The sequence below is a fragment of the Erinaceus europaeus genome, chromosome 11, assembly GCF_950295315.1.
Source record: "Erinaceus europaeus chromosome 11, mEriEur2.1, whole genome shotgun sequence".
NCBI lineage: Eukaryota > Metazoa > Chordata > Mammalia > Eulipotyphla > Erinaceidae > Erinaceus > Erinaceus europaeus.
In genome coordinates this window covers 4,006,924-4,027,067 of record NC_080172.1, presented here as the reverse complement: position 1 = coordinate 4,027,067, position 20,144 = coordinate 4,006,924, and the positions used below count along the sequence as shown (strand labels likewise).

The 20,144-nt window shown below is 41.9% G+C and overlaps 1 protein-coding gene across 1 annotated transcript in view; it reads left to right on the top strand.

The window, feature by feature from the left end:
• The window catches only part of AP3B1 (adaptor related protein complex 3 subunit beta 1), a 228,023-nt gene that overhangs the window by 66,858 nt on the left and 141,021 nt on the right, over window positions 1-20,144 (top strand). The window contains exons 8-12 of the mRNA XM_060201077.1: window positions 8,752-8,907; window positions 12,701-12,798; window positions 14,475-14,529; window positions 14,615-14,686; window positions 17,395-17,457. Coding sequence (XP_060057060.1) covers window positions 8,752-8,907; window positions 12,701-12,798; window positions 14,475-14,529; window positions 14,615-14,686; window positions 17,395-17,457 — 444 coding nt within the window. The remainder of the gene's footprint in view (window positions 1-8,751; window positions 8,908-12,700; window positions 12,799-14,474; window positions 14,530-14,614; window positions 14,687-17,394; window positions 17,458-20,144) is intronic.

Below are 20,144 nucleotides of genomic sequence, written 5' to 3'. Positions count from 1 at the left end.
AGAAATACAGCTTCCCGGCCCAGCCGTATGTCTCTGGTCGTCTCTGTTACCCGCCCGTGAAGCTAGCCCGGCCAGCTGGAGCCCCTTAGTTTTACCAACATTATGTTCTCCTACCTCATGCCTTGTAAATGAGACAGTGTTTTGCTTATTTGTCTTACTAAGTTTTTGTGTGTTTGCTTATTGTGTTTCAGTCAGGGCTGGCTTTGAAGTCTCCCCATCTTTAGAGTTTAGACACTGGCAATGAGCTAACAACCATAATTAAATTTGCTTTCCAAAGAGAAAAAATTGTTTCTCATCGAGCCTCTGTGTTTCAATGCTTGAAAGATAGCAAAATTGTGTTTTGTTTATTCTTTTTTTTTTTTTTTTTTGGAGGAGATGAAAATCGTAGAAATACTTCCTGAGATGAACTCATGTACATGCTATTGTCAATAAGCTCGTAAATGAACATATCACAGACAAACAGGCTTCTCGAGCGGCAGAAGATATTTTTAATTTGTTTTACTTACATGATTATAGATCAGTATTTAGGCTGTTTATATGTAAATGTATGATTTGAGGAACAATTAAATGTTGACAAAGTAGAATGCGGTCCTATCAGTTGCAGCACAGTTTCCATAATTTTTCTAGCTGACATCTTTGATGATGGATAGTGGATGCCAAGTCAGAGCCGATTATCCAGTGCACTAGGAATTCATGGGGCTGTCAGGGAGAGAAGACCGATTGACTTTGAATTTCCATATTAATGAGAAGATTTGTTAAGAGGGTGCTTGACTATAGAAAACAACAGTGTATTTATAGGGCACGACATTTTATAAATAAAGCTGATGCAGGGAAATGGAAATTAAACCTTTTAGGTTAATAAATTCAGGAGATGGCTAAAATGCATATTTGCATTTTTATTTTCTTAAATGTACCTCACTCTTTGCAACCCATGTGGCTTGCCTCCTCTCTTTTTCTTCTTTTTAATTCTAGGTCAAGTTTGTATAATTTTCAAGGACAAAGGATCACCTAAATATTTTCTTTGTGTTTTTTTCCATCCTATTATGGAATTGCACTTGAAATATAAATGTAGCTCTCTAAGTTGAAAGCTGCTTTTGTGGAAGTAAAGGATTTAAAAATATTTCAGGGAGTCAGGCTGTAGCGCAGCGGGTTAAGCGCAGGTGGCGCTAAGCACAAGGACCGGCGTAAGGATCCTGGTTCAAGCCCTGGCTCCCCACCTGCAGGGGAGTCGCTTCACAAGCGGTGAAACAGGTCTGCAGGTGTCTGTCTTTCTCTCCCCCTCTCTGCCTTCCCCCTCCCCTCTCCATTTCTCTCTGTCCTATCCAACAACAATGACAACAATAATAACTACAACAATAAAACAACAAGGGCAACAAAAGGGAATAAATAAATAAAAATAAATATTTAGAAAATATTTCAAACACTTAAGTGAATACTAAGAATGATTAAAAACTCTTTAGCGATAGTAATTACAAGCTGAAAATACAACCGTGTCACTGGAGTTTGACAGGAATGTTTTAAATTTTGTCAGTATAGCTCCTTAAAGTTGGACTTTCTCTCGGTGACAGTCTTGTTGCAGGAATTGTCAAAATATGTAACTTTAGTAATTTGGAATTTAAAACAATGTATTCACAATTATTCTTTTTAAAAAATACGAATCTGAGTAATATAAGGCTGGTGGCAATATATAATAGGATTTAAATTTGGAGTATTAGTTTACTTTTTTCTTTCAATATATCTGTACTTCATTGATCAAACTTTATACAAGTATACCTGGCTTGAGGCTGGAAACTTCTTTATGGGGAAGAGGAAAAGGAGGAAGAGAAAAAAGAGGAAGAGGAGGAGGAAGAGGAGGAGGAAGATGAGCCAGAAAAAAAACACTCCACTTCTCGTCCTCTTTCTCCTCCTCCTCCTCCTCCTTTCTCCTCCCTTCCACCTCCTTCTCCTCTTTCTCTGTTTTTAATGTAAAAGTCTTTGTTTCCTTTGTTAAATTTATTCCTACATACATGATTCCACCCCCCCACCCCCGGCAAATATCTTTATATTTGGCATCTAGGGAAATTCGATTTCGTGTACTGTAATATTAGTTTTTTTGGGGGGCATGTTTTTTAGAAAAAAAAGTCATCCAAGAAGAACAGTGGTAATAGCTGCTATTTGTGTACTCAGTATGCTTCGGTGCATGTGTAATATTCACTAGACTAATCAGTCTGTACACATACTTTTTATGATACAGAGACTTTTTTTTTTTTTTTTACCTATTTAGAAATGAGTAAATAAAGACAACAAGAGGAAAAGTAATTGGCTGTAGTTAAGCTGTCAAACTGGCACGACACCCTGCACTGATCTCACATATCTGACTTGCATCTTCTTTGGAGCTACTGTGCGTTCTGGTTGGTGCAGACTGGAGTTGATAACCAGCAGCAGCAGCCCTGACCGGGTTCTGTTCTGACCGGGTGTTGCTTTTTTTTTTTTTTTTAAATATTTTATTTATTTATTCCCTTTTGTTGCCCATGTTGTTTTATTGTTGTAGTTATTGTTGTTATTGTTGTTGGATAGGACAGAGAGAAATGGAGAGAGGAGGGGAAGACAGAGAGGAGGAGAGAAAGACAGACACCTGCAGACCTGCTTCACCGCCTGTGAAGCGACTCCCCTGCAGGTGGGGAGCCGGGGTTTGAACCGGGATCCTTATGCCGGTCCTTGTGCTTTGCGCCATCTGCGCTTAATCCGCTGTGCTACAGCCCGACTCCCCCGGGTGTTGCTTCTAATGCTGTGTGGGAGCACATTACATTCTGTTCATTAACCTCAAAAACGTTGAACTCTTTTCTGAAAAAATTATCCTGCTTCCCCCCCCCCCCATTTTACTTTAGACTTAGAAAATCACACAGTTGGTACGTATAATAATTAACGTGGCCGTTAATCAGAAAGATTCATTAGTTACATCAGCAGACCAGGAAATGGCAGGTGCTAGTGAGGCTGTGGAGCAAAGGGAATTCTGTTTCGCTGCTGGCAGAATGCAGACTGGGGTAGCCCTTTTGGAAAACTGTGCGGAGAGTTCTTAAACAGATAAAAATGAATTACTTTATGATCCAGCAACAATCACTTTGAGGCACTGAAACATCAATTCAGAAGGACATATGAAGCATTAATTCAAAGGGACACATGCACCCCTATGTTCATAGGTGCATTATTCACAACAGCCAAAGACTGGAAGCAGCCTAAACGCCTGTCATCAGATGACTAGCTAAGGAAGGTATGGGGTACATATTCCATGGAATACTACTCTGTGATCAAAAAAGGTGATATTGTGTCCTTTGGGACAAAATGGATGGAACTGGAGGTGATGATTCTTAGTGGAACAGGTAAAGAGATCAAACAACGGCCAGATGGCTTCAGTCATATATGGAACCCAGAGATTTGAGACACAGGAACTTGAAACAAACAAACAAACAAACAAACAAACCAGAAGCTAGCAGACTATTTTTAAAACTTGTAAGAACTCTGGTGGTAATCTTTGGGAGGTGGCAGGGTAGGGATACAGAGCTTTGGGGGTGGGTGTGGTGTGGAGCTAGACACTGTCAGCAGACCATCTTATAAACTACTATCAATCACAAATAAAATAAAAATCAAGCACTGTTGTTACACCCGAAAAATAAAGAGGTATGTTAGCTTTTCCTTGTAGCAGCTAAAGAATCAAATTGATATTTCATTAGAAACCACAAAAGAAATAATAACACATTACTGTTTAAGATAGGATACTTTTATAAAAAAATGTGTTTTAGCTCATAATCCCAAATGTAGTTGCATATGCCACTCAGTCATAATGATGTGGAGATCCCATAATTCTACTGTAAAAACTTTCTTTCTCTCTCTCTCTTTTTTTTAAGTAGCAGTGACCTTTATTAGTTACAGTAAGACAAAAAGGAGAGAAGGGCACGATCAGTCGTGGCTGCGGAGTTGTCTCCCAAAGACAAGTTGGAGACTCTGAAAAGAAGCTGTAAAAACTTTCTATACAGACAAATCAAGAAAAAAAGAGAAGCGACGATAAAAAGAATCAGCTATGAGAGAGGGTAAATCACAACTGATGAAGCAGACATACAAAGTAGATGATGATCGTAGGCCTTTTTTAAATCTTTATTTATTGGATAGAGACGGCCAGAAATTGAGCGGGAAAAGGGGGTGATGGGAAGGGAGAGAGACAGAGAGACCCCTGCAGTTCCGCTTCTCCACTCGCGCAGCTTCCCTTTGTAGCGTGACCCCAGGTCCTTGAGCACTGTAACGTGCACTCAACCGCAGGTGTGCCGCCACTTGGCCCTTAACACTGGGGCTTTTCTTTGCTGCTTCGCAAGCAAATTGGGCAAAGCAGGATAAATGTATACATTCTTAGAAATGTACAGTCTGCCAAAGTTGGACCCAGGAGAATGTAGACAGGATGAAGAGGCTAACCTCCCCCCCCATCTTTTTATTTACTATTGGATGGAGACAGAGAGAGATTGAGAGGGAAGGGGCACAGAGGGAGAGAGGCAGAGAGATGCCTGCAGCCCTGCCTCACCACTTGGGACCTGCAGGTAGGGAAGGGACCAGGGGCTTGAACCCAGGTCCTTGTGCACTGTAATGTGTGCACTTAGCCAGTTGCGCCACTGTCTGAAATTAACCTGCTATTATGTATGACACGCAAACATTAACAAGAGGAGAACTGAAATGACTTAATGTTGATTACAAACAGCATTTTCTGCATATCTGGAGATTTACTTTTTCTGGTTATTGCGCTGTGCTAACATAGGCAGTTTGACATAGATTTTTAAATATTTGATCAAAGTTATGTATTGTAGGTGAGTGCTTGTGGTCAGCAAATGTAATTCATTTGTGTATCACTTGACAGGTTGACTAATGCAGTTACTAATAAAGCCACTTTGACCTGCAGCTCCATAAAGTAGTGGTTACTGTGGTCTGCATCTCACTCTCCTTACTTTTTTTTTCTTTCTTTTTAAAATTTTTAAATTTATTTTTGGATAGAGACAGAGAGAAATTGACGGGGGGGGGGGTGTTAGGGAAGAGACAGAGAGATACCTGCAGCCCTGATTCACCACTTGAGAAGCTTCCCCCTGCAGGGGGAGAGTCTGGGGGCTTGATCCTGGGACCTTGCGCACTATAGCATGTGTGCTTAAGTGTGCCACCACCTGGCCCCCTCTTTCTTTCTTTCTTTTTTCTTTCTACTACTTGGATTATAAATGGCATATGGGGAGCCAGGAGCTTGAACGGGGATCGTTGAGCAGGTCCCTGTGCTTTGCACTATGTGTGCTTAACCCGGCGCGCACTCAACTGCTCCCTGCTCATCACGCTTTTAAAAAAACTTGATTTATTTTAATGAGGGAGAGACAGAGACAGAGAGACTGCTCAGCTCTGGCTTATGGTGCTGGGGATTGAACCTGGGACCTAAGAGTTGCAGGCATGAGAGCTTTTTGCAGAACCATTATGCTGTCTTCCCCAGCCCTTCTTTTAAGTGTGCAGAGAAAATTGACATGGCGTGAATTATGTTTTCAAGAGAAGATGATATTATATTTCTAGCCTATCACTGAAGATGGGCATATAAAACCTCCTATTTGTTTCTAAGCAGTATAAAATTGGACAAGTTTTTCTGTTTCATATTTAACATTTTAAAATTGTAAGGTATTAAAAATACTCTTTTTCTGGCTGGGAGCATGAATTGACCTACCAACGCCCATGTCTAGCGGAGAAGCAGTTACAGAAGCCAGACCTTTCACCTTCTGCTCACCATAAAGAATTCTGGTCCAGACTCCCAGATGGATACAGAATAGGGAAGCTTTCAATGGAGGGGATGGCATATGGAACTCTGGTGGTGGGAACTGTGTGGAATTATGCTCCTCTTATCCTAAGGTCTTGATCATTATGAAATAAAAAAAAAAATTTGTTTCTAAGAGAGTTGGTTGTTACTTGTTTTATCTCAGGTTGTGTATTATCTGTAAACTCATAGGGAGTTTATCATCAAGTGTTCATCAAGTGTTCCCAGCTTTGTAACCCTTGAGACTACATTTTATTGTTGTAATTGTATTTAAATACATACAAACTGCTTAGCAGGAATTACTGATTTTTTTTTCCTCTTTAATTTTATGTAATTAAGCTTATTTTAAGGTAAGTGTAGACGGACCTCTGGTCATATGGAATAATACAAAGAGATGTGGCCTAACAATCCCTCAGTCATCCTCAAGTGACTGAGTATTGCAACGGAAATACTGATGCTACGATATGAAAAAAAAAAAAAAAAAAACCTGTTTGTAGCTTTCCCTCTGCTTAACCCTACCCCCTATTCCTTTGTGTGTATTTGTTTAAGAATGCATTTCTGTTCCCAGTGGTAAATGAGCAAGAGTGCAGTCACTAGGTCACATGGTAATTGTAGGTTTAGTCGCATGGTAATTGTAGGTTTAGCGGAAGCACTGGTGGAGAGACCGCGTGTTTCCATTTCCACCAATAGCACATGGGCCGTCCAGCTCATCTGTGTCCTCCTCCCCCTCATTTGGTGCTGTCACCATTTCTTCCTTTTAGATGAAACCAGTTGAGTGTGTGCTGCAGTGTTCTGCTGTGGTTCTCACTTGCATTTTTTTGTCATGACTGATGTTGCATATGTGCTCCCCCCCATATAGATTATTTAGAACATTGTTTGTTGACTCCTATATTCGTGTGTGAGGGCAGCCAGATCGTAATATTACAGGTTGGCTGGCGTAGGCAACAGAAACTCACTCTCCCTGTTGCCGAGGCTGGACGTTCGAGATTTATATGTGAGCAGGTTTGGTTTCTCTTAAGCCCCACTCCCCCCCTCCCTGCTTACCTTTTCTCTTTCTCTCCCTCTCTCCCTCTCTCCCTCTCTCTCCTGTGCTGGGCAGGTTCAGAAGCCTGAGTCCAAGCAGCTAGTATCCATTCCTGTTCTTGATTTATACTGTAATATTTTTGTTGTCTTCTTCTTCTGCTTTCATATATATATATATATATATATATATATTTACTCCCTTGTTGTTTCATTGTTGTAGTTATTACTATTGTCATCGTTGTTGGATAGGATAGAGCGAAATAGAGAGGAGGGGAAGACAGAGAGGGGGAGAGAAAGACAGACACCTGCAGACCTGCTTCACCACCTGTGAAGCGACTCCCCTGCAGGTGGGGAGCCGGGGGCTCGAACAGGGATCCTTGAGCTGGTCCTTGCGCTTTGCGCCACCTGCGCTTAACCCGCTGCGCCACCGCCCAACTCCCTGTCCTGCTTCTTTCTGTCTCCTGGCCGAAAGCCCCTTTTTCCTGGACCCCACCTGCGAGTGGGAACGCGCTGTGCCCACCTGTGCTTGTCTGTGGGCTCCGTAGCATTTCCCGGCGTTTGTGGCCACAGCAGCGGAGGAGACCTTGGTTTTCCCCCATCCCCGACGTCGGCTCTTCTCACAGCGGTGAGATGGAATCACAGAAAAGTTTTGATTTGTGTTTCTCCAGTGACACGCATGTGAAGCCTCTCTCCATCAGTCAGTGGGCAGGGAACCTGTCTTTCTCTTTCTCTGCCTCTCTTCCCTGCTTGTCCAGCTCCAGCGTCCGCTGATCGGGAAATGCTGATGTGTAGGGTTGCTGTCACGGGGTGGGCACACCCCCACGTTTCTCCGTGACGGGTGCCAGTCCATTTCAGCCTCTGCCAGCCACGACCCTGGTCCGCACAGGCAGCGGGTCTCTCCTGTTTGCATCATCGAGGGTCTCTGGCGTATGGAGCGAGACCACTGGGCAAAAGTACACCGACACCGTCCTCCTAGATACATCGCTTTGAGAACTTAGTCACAGAAATCACTTCCAAATAATGGTGGGGTTACGTCCACACGGATGCTGTTGTTTTCCTGTGCTTTTTTGATTGGTTTAGGACTGAAAGCTTACAGGTGGATTACATTGTTAGAGATACAAAGAACAAAACAGGAAGCACAGGAACTTCAACTCAGTTTCTGTGGTGCATGTACCTGTTTGCGTAGATGCAAGAATATGTGAGAATCTGAGACTGTGTCTTATTTTTTTAAATATTTTATTTAAACTAGGAAGAGTAGATAGATAGATAGATAGAGAGAGAGAGAGAGAGAGAGGAAGAGACCAGAACACTACTGCTCAGTTCTGGCTTATGGTGGTGCTGGGCCATTGAACGTATGATCTCAGAGCCTCAGGCTTGAAAGGCTTTTGCAGAACCATTCTGCTGTCTTCCCAGCCCGAGACTGAGTCTTTCTTTATAATACTGCTATCTGCTTAATCGTTCACTGTAGCCTGGAAGGCTCTGTTGTGACTTCTTTTATGTATGTTGCAGTTCAAATATTTTTTATTTCTTTTCACCCTTGATCCAATCAAAGAGTGCCTAGTAGTAGTTATAGAACTTTTTTTTTTTTTCAGGTTTCTGGCAGTTTAATATTGTAGACTATTTTAAAATACAGGGGTCAGTTTTTTTCTTAGGGCAGCTATGACGATTTCTGTGGGGGTATAACATTTTTTAAAGGTTACAAAAACGGGAATATTGTTTATAGTGCTAAAAGTCACTGCCTATTGTAGATGAGGAAAAAACCAGGCCTTTCTTGCGCAGAGGTAGTGTAATAATTTTAAGTCGCTTCAGCAGTAGTTTTCTACCAACAATAGTCTCATTGCTATTGATTTTAAAAAGTGCCTCCATTGTAAATACTTGGCTAGTTCATAGCCTGAAGTAACATTTGGATTGGATTTCCCTCCTTGTAGGATGATGGTCTGGAAGACAGTGGAAAGAATTTCTATGAATCTGATGATGAAGAGAAGGAAAAGGCTGACCAAAAGAAGAGACAATATATTATGGATCCAGACCATAGACTTTTAATTCGAAATACAAAACCATTGCTTCAGAGCAGGAATGCAGCGGTAAGTTAAAAGCCTGGGACAGTGCACAGCTTCTCAAAGAAAAGCACACGTTCTTTGCAAAAGAAAAATATTTTTCAAGTACTAACAGCATTTGTTTACTCAGTCTTCCCTAGAACTCCTTAGATGAAATCTTGATGACATTACTTGGTTTTATATGCCTGCCGGATTTCACTCACATGCTTTGCGGTTTTGTTTACCTCGTTTTCATAGCGTATGAGTTCAGGATGCTTCTCACGTGTTTGGAGGACTGTGTGTGTTCTTGCGGTATTTGAGTATGGCTGAATTTACAGGATCTGTTTCAGTTCATAGTATCTGTATTTGTAAGAGACAGAGAGTAATTTAGAAGAGACTGTGTCATGTAAACACATACCAGAAAGCTCTATATAGTGAATGTAAGTTGGTGATAGTAACAGTAACAGGCCTCTTTACTTGAGCCTTGCATTTTTGGCTTTTGCTTTATTTTATGTATTTTTTAAACTACGTCATATTTATATAGAAATAAGTAACCATTTGTATTTTATAAGAACACATGCCTAATAGAACATGCAAAAATAGAAACACCGAGGTTTACCAGCCAGTTCTGTCATAATATTTTGTTAAATGATTAACACCTACATTCATTGAACCATTACTGGAGCTTTTTTTTAAAAAAATGTATTTGTTTGTTTATTCCCTTTTGTTGCCCTTGTTTTGTTGTTGCGGTTATTATTGTTGTTACTGACGTCATCATTGTTGGATAGGACAGAGAGAAATGGAGAGAGGAGGGGAAGACAGAGAGGGGGAGAGAAAGACAGACACCTGCAGACCTGCTTCACCCCTGCAGGTGGGGAGCCGGGGGCTCGAACCGGGATCCTTACGCCGGTCTCCTTGCACTTGGCGCCACCTGCGCTTAACCTGTTGCCCCACCGCCCGCCTCCTGAGGTTTTGTTTTATATTTTAAATTCAGTAACCAGAAGACATCTATCTGGGCCTGTATATCACCATGTACTGGGTCCAAGTTCAGGTTCTGGTTCCACAGGGGAATGTCATGGAACCAGGGGCCGCTCTGGCGCTGTGTTGCCTGTGCCTGATACCCTTTAGCTTTCTATAAACCTTCCTTTACACGTTTGCGAGAACATTGCTGACCAGGCAAAAGGAAAGCAGCATCAAGGAATCTTCCGAGCCTAACTCAAGATGGCGTAACTTCTGTAGTTCATTCCTACTGCTGTCACATTAAGCAGAATACTTGGGAGTAGTGACTTGGAAGTAAACAGTGTTCTTAGGGTTCGGCATTTTGAAAAAATAAGTAAAAAAAAAGTCATTTCAAATCTTGCTGTTTCTCAGTAGTTGCTTATAGGGAACTCCCTGTCACTGTAACTGAAATTACTGACTTCCGTGGGGGTTGGTGGTCAGGAAAAACCTTTAATACAGAGCTTTTCACTGCCTTCCAGAGAGATAACCTTTGGTTTCCTTTTTAATTTTTATTTATAAAATGGAAATATTGATAAGACCATAGGATAAGAGGGTACATTTCCACACAGTTCCCAACATCAGAGCTCCATATCCCATCCCCTTCCCTGATAGCTTTCCTATTCTTTATCCCTCTGGGAGCGTGGACCCAAGGTCATTGTGGGATGCAGAAGGTGGAAGGTCTGGCTTCTGTAATTGCTTCCCCGCTGAACATGGGTGTTGGCAGGTGGATCCATAATCCCAGCCTGTCTCTCTCTTTCCCTAGTGGGGCAGGGCTCTGGGGAAGTGGAGCTCCAGGACACATGGTGGGGTCATCTGTCCAGGGAAGTCAGGCTGGCATCATGGTAGCATCTGGAACCTGGTGACTGAAAAAGAGTTAAGATATAAAGCAGAATAAATTGTTCTGATTTGTAATCATGAACCTAAAGGCAAGAATATTGCAGATGAAGGTTGGGGGTCTCCATTTTTGAAACAGCTAGTAGGTCTATTTTAGGCATATTTCCGAGGGCCCGTGACTTTACTAGTATTTGCCTGAGCCTGACAGCTAATAAGCACGTGGACCCAGGTGATTGTCCAGGGAGATGGTGTCACAGTTGGAAAAAGGACTAGAGAGCTGGATCAGGGCCGAGAGTAGCTCCCCAATATGGGGAAAGTGTATGAAGACTGTTGACTGCAAACCCTTTTGATGTGATTTGGGGCCTGTATTCAGCAGAGGAGCCTGTGTAACCTCTGCATCCCTGTAGGTCCTTCATTTTTTTCTTCTGTGATTTAATACTGATTTACAAAGTTTTATCTACTGGCTTTTTTAAAAGTATCTGCTGGGAGTCGTGTGGTAGCGCAGCGGGTTAAGCACATGTGGCACAAAGCGCAAGGAGCAGCGTAAGGATCCTGGTTCGAGCCCCCAGCTCTCCACCTGCAGGGGAGTCCCTTCACAGGCGGTGAAGCAGGTCTGCAGGTGTCTGTCTTTTTCTCCCCATCTCTGTCTTCCCCTCCTCTCTCCATTTCTCTCTGTCCTAGCCAGCAATGACGACATCAATAACAACAATAATAACTACAACAATAAAACAAACAAGGGCAACGAAAGGGAATATATAGATATATAGATATATAGATGTATATATATATTAAAAAATATATATATATATTTTAAGTTTTAAAAGTACCTGCTTCCCTGCTAGGTAACCTGAAGTATCTGGCTGTAGCTTGTAGGACATGCTGGCTATTTGGGGAAAATTTCTCGTCCCAGCAACAATATGCTTAGCAAAAACATGAGATTTGGAATGCGGCGTGAGGAGCTGGTACCTTCTGCTCAGCAGTCCTAAGGTGGCCATTCATATGTCTCTCCCTCGCTGAGGATGTGCCACTTACACTTGACTTATATTTACCTAGTAGAGCCAGAAGAAGTCTCAAACTGGGCAGATCAAAGCAGCAGAGCCATATTCATTCCTGTTGCCGGAGGCCACATCTTCATTTACTAAAGAGCTGGATTGGTTTCCTTTGGGTGTCTGAGGGAAAAAGTGCCTCTCTAGGCGCTGACCAACCTTGGAGTTCCTTTGGTTATAAACACATCACTTATCTCTCTCTCTCTAAAAATACCTTATTTACGCGCACAGTGCAAGGACCCGCATAAGGATCCCGGTTCAAGCCCCCAGCTCCCCACCTGCAGGGGAGTCGCTTCACAGGCGGTGAAGCAGGTCTGCAGGTGTCTGTCTTTCTCTCCTCTTCTCTTGTCTTCCCCTCCTCTTTCTGTTTCTCTCTGCCCTACCCAACAACGACGACGACATCAGTAACTACAACAATAAGGCAACAAAAGGAAATAAATAAATATTTAAAAAAATGTCTAGTGCACTGGTTCTAAAATTTCTTTAAGAAGTTTTATTTACTAATAAGAGGGATTGGAGGAGAGAGAAAGAATCTGGTACATGTGCTGCTGGGGATTGAACTCAGGACCTCAGGCTTGAGAGTCTTGGGCTTTTTCCACTGTACTGCCTCCCGGACCACCATCACTTAGATCTCTGCCTTCGTCTTCACACTGCTTTCTTCAAGGTCCTGTTTGTTTCCTTTCTTTCACGGAGACCTTGTCATTGAATGTCAGGCCTGCCCTAGTCCAGAGCCGTAGAATTTTAATCGAGACCTTAATGACACCTGCAGAGATAAGAGTCCATCCTGAAAATAGGCAGGAGCTTCCAGTCGGAGAGTTTTCAGTCAACTGCAAAAGTGCGCTATTTCACTTTCACAGGAACTTGCTGACGATTCGTGGCATCTTATTGAAGACAGCGCTTGGCGGCGGCTGTAAGGTCTGTCCGTGCTCGTAGTTCTTACTGCTTTCACGCTTATGTTTCAGGTGGTTATGGCCGTTGCTCAGTTGTACTGGCATATATCACCGAGATCTGAAGTTGGCATTGTTTCTAAAGCACTGGTGCGTTTACTTCGTAGCAATAGGTAGGACACAATGTTATACCTGCTGCTCTCTTTTGGGGGGAATTGATGTTTTACATTCGTCAGTAAATACAATAGTTTGTACATACATAACATTTCCCAGTTTTCCATATAACAATACAATGCCCAAATACCTGCTTCTCTTTTTGTTAGTCAAATGAAAGTCATATTTACATATAAGTTATGTAATAGATTTACAATAATATACATGCTTTTTTTTGTTAGCCAGCGAGTCATATTTACATATTTACTATTTTTTTAAAATAATAGCATGATTTCTCTGAAGCACTTCTTAAATCTTTCCCGTACCCTCTCTTGTGTCTTTCTAGTCCTTCTTATCATATACAACACCTTCATTTTCTTTACTCTTGTGTTCACTGCTGAAATGACATCCTCCCCCCCCCCCTTTTTTTTTTTTGACGTTGTGTATTATTGGATAGAGACGGAAAGAAATTGAGACGGGAGGGGGAGATAGAGAGGGAGAGAGACAGAGTCACCTGCAACTCTGCTTAATCACCCATGAAGCTTTCTCCCTGGAAGACCAGGGCCTTGAACCCGGGCCCCGGCACACTGTAGTGTGTGCGCCTTCCCAGATGCGCCACCCCGCCCCCGCTGCCCCTGCGTTGTATCCCTTGACAGAGTCCTCCTAGTGCTTCTTGACCGCTCTGCTGCCTTCTGCCTGCCGCTCCCTTTAGCGTGAATGCTTCTGTTTGCCATATTTCTTTTCTGCTTCAGCTACTTGGCTCAGCTTAGGTATTTTCCAGTCGTTTGTCACTAGAGATATTTCCCTTTATGCTCCCAATTCTACTGCACCGACTAGGAATAGACATAGTCACCACGGGACGGTGTGCTTGCTTTGTGGAGTGTCAGTGCTGGGCTGTCTCTTCCGTGCCGCCTGCAGCCTTCCAGCTGAGAAACTAAACGAGGAGCAGTGAAATCCCAGGGAGAACAACAGCAGCAACAAAAAAATCAGGGTTTTACCCCCATATGAGTTTTATCAGTGTAAACGTATGTGTACACACACACACACACGTATGGTTGTTTGTCGCAGCTAGTGTTGAGCTGTAGACTGCCCTTCATTCTCTAGTGATACCCCACTTCCCACCTGCTCTTCTCTCTACTCCCGTTAGATGCAGTCACTCACGTGTCGTCTGTTGAATATTTTCACTGCTGTGACTAGTCCAGTTCTGTCAGTGGCAGTACTGACTTTATGCCGTAGAAATGCAGTATTATTTCATGTAAATTTGACTCCTCATAATGATGAATCCCATCTAATTTATTAATAGAAAAAATGTGTTTTTTCAAAGAAGACATTTATAGCGAAGACAAACATCTCCATATTTGCATGCCATTCAGTATGAAGTTTATTGATGATATTGATGATTGCTCTCCTTCTTTCACTTTCTGCTTTTTTTTTATAGTGACAGAGAGAAGTTGGGAGGGAGGGCAAGGTAGAGAGAGGGAGAGAGAAAGAAGGACACCTGCAGCACTGCTTCACTACTGGTGAAACTTCCTCCCCGAAGCAGGGGACAAGGGACTTGAACTCAGGTCCTTGTGCCGATAGCGTGTGCACTCTACTGGGTATGCTACTGCCCCGCCCTGATGATTGTTCTCTTTTATGTAATATTTACTTAAAAAAAAGAAAATGTATCCAGTTAAAATTCTTCTTTGATTTCTAGGGAAGTACAGTACGTTGTCCTTCAGAATATAGCAACTATGTCCATCCAAAGAAAGGTATGTACCCTGTGAAGAGAAATTCAAAAAAGAAACCAGTGCCGTAGCATATAAATGTATTAACGTCTTTATTTCCGTAACCTAGGGAATGTTTGAACCTTACCTGAAGAGTTTCTATGTTAGGTCAACTGATCCAACTATGATCAAGACACTGAAGGTATGCTTGTTTTGATTTTAGAGACACTCTAATGAGTGGTTACTTTAAAGATAATGCTGCAGATCTTAGCATCCGGTGGGGAAGATAGCATAATGGTTATGCAAACAGACTCTAATGCCTGAGGCACCATGGTCCCAGGTTCAGTCCCCCACATTTTTATAAGCCAGAGCTGAGCAGTGCTCTGGTAAAAAAACAAAAACAAATAAACAAAATATGCATATTTCTAGCATCTGCAAAATATATTTCTGCTTAAAAGTGACATGGGTGCATTCAGTGATTTTCTTTATCTTTCCTAAGTTGTAGAATATGCACGTTATTTTAGTATGTTCTAATAATAAGATGTTCGCACATACTGCTGGTGTCTTGAATAACTCACAGCTTACTAAAAGAGACAGGTATGTAAGTAGATAATTTCAGTACTGTGTGTAGTAAGTGATATTTAGAGATTTGAATTGGGTACTGTGAAAGACAGAGAAGTGGAGTTTACTGTCTTGTACTATTATGTGAGACTAGAAAAGATATTTGAAGGGGCTGGTTGGTGACGCACCTGGTTGAGTGCACATGTTACAGTGCACAAGGACCCAGGTTTGAGCCCCTGGTTCCCACCTGCAGGGGGAAAACTTCACGAGTGGTGAAGCAGGGCTGCAGCTGTTTCTCTGTCTCTCTTCCTATCTCCCCCTTCTCTCTCAGTTTCTGACTATCTCTATCCAATAAAGCAATATAATACAAAAAAAAAAAGATATTTGAACTTAAAAGGTATTGAACTTAAAAGAATAGCATTTCTTGAATGTTTTTTTTAATTTGCTTTTTTTGTTGATTGGGAAGTGGTAGGTCTAGGAGTAGGAGAAAATCTTCGTTTCTGACAACACAAGCAAGCAACATGTTCAGGAACATTGCAACATATGTAATAGTTTGGGACATAAGATTTTCAATAATTTGCTTATTTTTAGACAGAAAAATATGTGGAGAGGTGTAGAAAGTTTGGAAACACTTGTGCAAATGAAAATGTGTCTGTAATCTATCCATCATATGAGACAGTGCAAATATATGGGGGAAGGCTACACTAGAAATTGGAATAATGAGTTGATTTCTACGGAACCTGAATTTAACCCTGAGAATATCTCAGACACTGCATTGTAGTTTTGATTAGTAATGGTGTACAAGACTGTGAGATTACAGGGTATAGTCCCACACCACACCACACCTACCACCAACGTTCTGTGCCGATACCGAAATTGAAGAGTAGTTTATGGAATAATCGTGTAGTAAGTGTCAGAACTGTGAAGGTCAAAAGAAAGCTGGAGCCATCTTTAGAATGAAAGACACTGACAGGACAGATGCGATATTTTAACGCTGAACTAAGTGCTTAATTATACACCACTGAGGTAATTGGTGAAGCTGAAATGAAGTCACTATCCATGTAGCCGTGCTAATTCTGTCTCTCTCTCTCTCTCTCTCTCTCTCGTTGTGTCAGGATCTTTAAGACACTGTCCTTCATTGGTAGACACTAAACTATGCACAGAAGTGTCTGGTGAAACTGTGGCTTCATGCTTACAGATACTCTCACAGCGTGCTGTAGGTCGCCTATTACATTTGTACCTTTTACTATGATGGGGATTTTTTTTTTAAATGTCCAAAGATGTAAGTGTTCTTGCCAAGGGGCTTGCAGGTAGCTCACCTGGTCAAGGGCGCACTGAGCTGTGCACACGTGTGCCCAGGCTTCCATCACCACAGGAAGCACCTGCATGCTGTTTGCTGGGCCCTGTGGTGGTGGAGCGGTGCAGCGCTATTTCCTTTCCTCCCCCTTTCTGTTTCTCTCCCTCTCTCTCTCCCGCTGCCTATCTGAAACTAAAAATAAAAATAAAAAGTCTATCATAGGAAGAGTGGAATTGTGCATGGAGGTAAAAATGTAGTTAAGGTATTGGAAACATATGCCTAATATAGATAGCTGTCATATATATATTTATATGTGTATATATATATATATATATATGAAGTTTGTTTACACACACACACTATATATATATATATATATACATACTGTAGACTACAGAAAGAACTACAATCTGCCTTTTAACTAGAGTGTTCAGAACATTTAAAAATACAGCTATCAAAGCAGTGCTAACTAGAAAAATAGCAATAATTTAAATAAATTTAATTCAAGAATTAGGACAAGAATCATAGCCCTTGTAGCTGGGGAGGTGAGTCATAGGCAGAGTGCTTTTTTTGTCTGTGGTGAAGACCTGGGTCCCACTGCAGGCACCACGTAGAACTAAAAAGTGAGACAACATTGTTGGGGTTAACTAGGTACAGATTGTAAGAATGGAACAGTTAGGGAAATTATAGGGTTGTCTTTTCTTCCTGAATGTTTTTTTTTAAAAATATTTTATTTATTTATTTATTTATTTACTAATGAGAAACTTCGGAGGAGAAAGAGCCAGACATCACATGTGCTGCTGGGGATTGAACTCAGACCTCATGCTTGAGAGTCTGGTGCTTTATCCACTGTGCCACCTTCTGGACCACACCTGAATGTTTTTAAGTATTATGTAATTATCTGTTTCGTTATAGTGCCTTACAGCATTAACAGAATGTGACTTTTATAAAAAAAAATAATTACCTTTGAACTAAATGCCTAGTCTTTATTAGATTAATCCTTTAGATGTGTGTCTTACGATAGATACATCATGTTTTTTTCTCTACCGTAGCTTGAAATTTTGACAAACTTGGCAAATGAAGCCAACATATCAACACTCCTTCGAGAATTTCAGGTTAGTTTACAATAATAATCATTATCCTTTCTATAATGTAAGTTACTTTTAATAGATGTTCTCATTTTAGAAGCAAATAATCGTGTATCCCATCCCCTCCCCTGATAGCTTTCCCATTCTCTATCCCTCTGGGAGTATGGACCCAGGGTCATTGAGGGTTGCAGAAGGTGGAAGGTCTGGCTTCTGTAATTGCTTCCCCACTGAACATGGGTGTTGACTGGTCGGTCCATACTCCCAGCCTGCCTCTCTCTTTCCCTAGTAGGGTGTGTCTCTGGGGAAGCGGAGCTCCAGGACGCATTGGTGGGGTCTGTTCAGTCCAGGGAAGCCTGGCCGGCATCCTGATGGCATCTGGAACCTGGTGGCTGAAAAGAGAGTTAACATACAAAGCCAAACAAATTGTTGAGCAATCATGGACCCAAAAGTTGGAATAGTGGAGAGGAAGTGTTGGGGGGGGGGTACTCACTGCAAACTCTCTTATTTATTATTTATTTTTTAAAGTTATTTATTCCCTTTTGTTGCCCTTGTTGTAGTTGTTATTGTTATTGATGTCATCGTTGTTGGATAGGACAGAGAGAAATGGAGAGAGGAGAGGAAGACAGAGAGGGGGAGAGAAAGACAGACACCTGCAGACCTGCTTCACCGCCTGTGAAGTGACTCCTCTGCAGGTGGGGAACCAGGGGCTCGAACTGGGATCCTTATGCAGGTCCTTGTGCTTTGTGTCACCTGCGCTTAACCCGCTGCACTACCGCCTGACTCCCTAGGGTTATCTCTTGGGGCTTGGTGCCTGCAATACGAATCCACTGCTCCAGGCAGCCTTTTAAAAAAATTTTCCCCTCTCATTGCTATTGGTTAGGATAGAGAGAAATTGAAAGAGGAGATATAGGCAGAGGGACAGAGAGAGACACCTGCAGACCTGCTTAGCCTCCTATGAAGCATCCCCCCTGCAGGTGGGCAGCCGAGGGGCTCGAACCGGGACCTTTGCACGGCTCCTTGTGCCTCCACTACCTACTTCTTCATGCCGTCTTCACCGGGCTGTCCGGAGTGGTGCTAAGGCGATCTTACAGTGTCATGAAACTGTGTAGACGTGACACACTGGACCTGTCTCATAATATCAGGAAGCTATTAATTTCAAGATTTCTTTGTATCAAGATTATCAACCGAACCCTTAAGGTGTTCCTTCTCCATGAAGCCCTTACCCCTACTTACAGCCCTTATTTCTGTGTTAATGTACTTAGTTATAAACCCTGTTACGAACATTTACAAGTACAGTTGATTTTTTTTTTTTTGGAAACTTGTTAAATTATGATTTTTCTAATGTGGAGTTAAGATAATTTAATTTGTTCATAATATTTCATAACCATTTTGGTGTAATTCTCTGTCAGTTGGTATGTTTGAAAAGCTAGTCTCAGATTTCTTTTTCTGTCCCACTTGTCAGCTAGGCACTATTTAAATGTGCATTTTTTGCATATTAATAAATTGATTTTGCATACTAATAAATTCTGCAACTATGTCCTCCTGTGCAAAGCTGGGAGTTTTTTTTTCCCTTAAACTTCTATTTAAAATAGAACTTTGAGTGCCTTTTATATATAATATATAAATGTACATACTAACAGCACATCCATTTTTTTTTAAGCAATAATGTTTAGGTTTAAAACTAGCAAAGTTGGGAGTCGGGCTGTAGCGCAGCGGGTTAAGCACAGGTGGCGCAAAGCACAAGGACCGGCATAAGGATCCCGGTTCGAACCCCAGCTCCCCACCTGCAGGGGAGTCGCTTCACAGGCGGTGAAGCAGGTCTGCAGGTGTCTGTCTTTCTCTCCTCCTCTCTGTCTTCCCCTCCTGTCTCCATTTCTCTCTGTCCTATCCAACAACGACAACAACAATAATAACTACAACAATAAAACAACAAGGGCAACAAAAGGGAATAAATAAATAAAATAAATATAAAAAAAAAAGAAAAAAAAAACCTAGCAAAGTTGTAACTAGTATAGTCTTCAGGGCTTAAAAATTTTTCTAAAGACCTTTTTTTATCTTCCTGTTGTCAAATCAGTGATTTATTTCTGTTAGTTTTTCATAAGTGTATGCCTTACAATGTATTTTAAAGTGCTCTTTGAAGGAAGTGCCACTTCACTTCATTGTAAGTTGAGTGTTTGTGAAGTCTGTGGCACTGCTGACTAGGGTTGTGGTTTCATAGGCAGGGAGGGAGACTACAGTTGGAAAGGAGAGTATTTGTCAATAGCAAGTCAGTCCTACTCCTCCTCTTCTATTTTATTTTATTTTATTTATTTATTTATTTTTTTAGATTTACCCTTTCTGAAAAACCACCCCTCTTTTTTTTTTTTTTTAAATTTTTTATTTAAGAAAGGATTAGTGAACAAAAACATAGGGTAGTAGGGGTACAACTCCACACAATTCCCACCACCCAATCTCCATATCCCACCCCCTCCCCTGATAGCTTTCCCATTCTCCATCCCTCTGGGAGCATGGACCCAGGGTCATTGTGGGTTGCAGAAGGTGGAAGGTCTGGCTTCTGTAATTGCTTCCCCGCTGAACATGGGCGTTGACTGGTCAGTCCATACTCCCAGTCTGCCTCTCTCTTTCCCTAGTAGGGTGGGGCTCTGGGGAAGCTGAGCTCCAGGACACATTGGTGGGGTCTTCAATCCAGGGAAGCCTGGCCGGCATCCTGATGA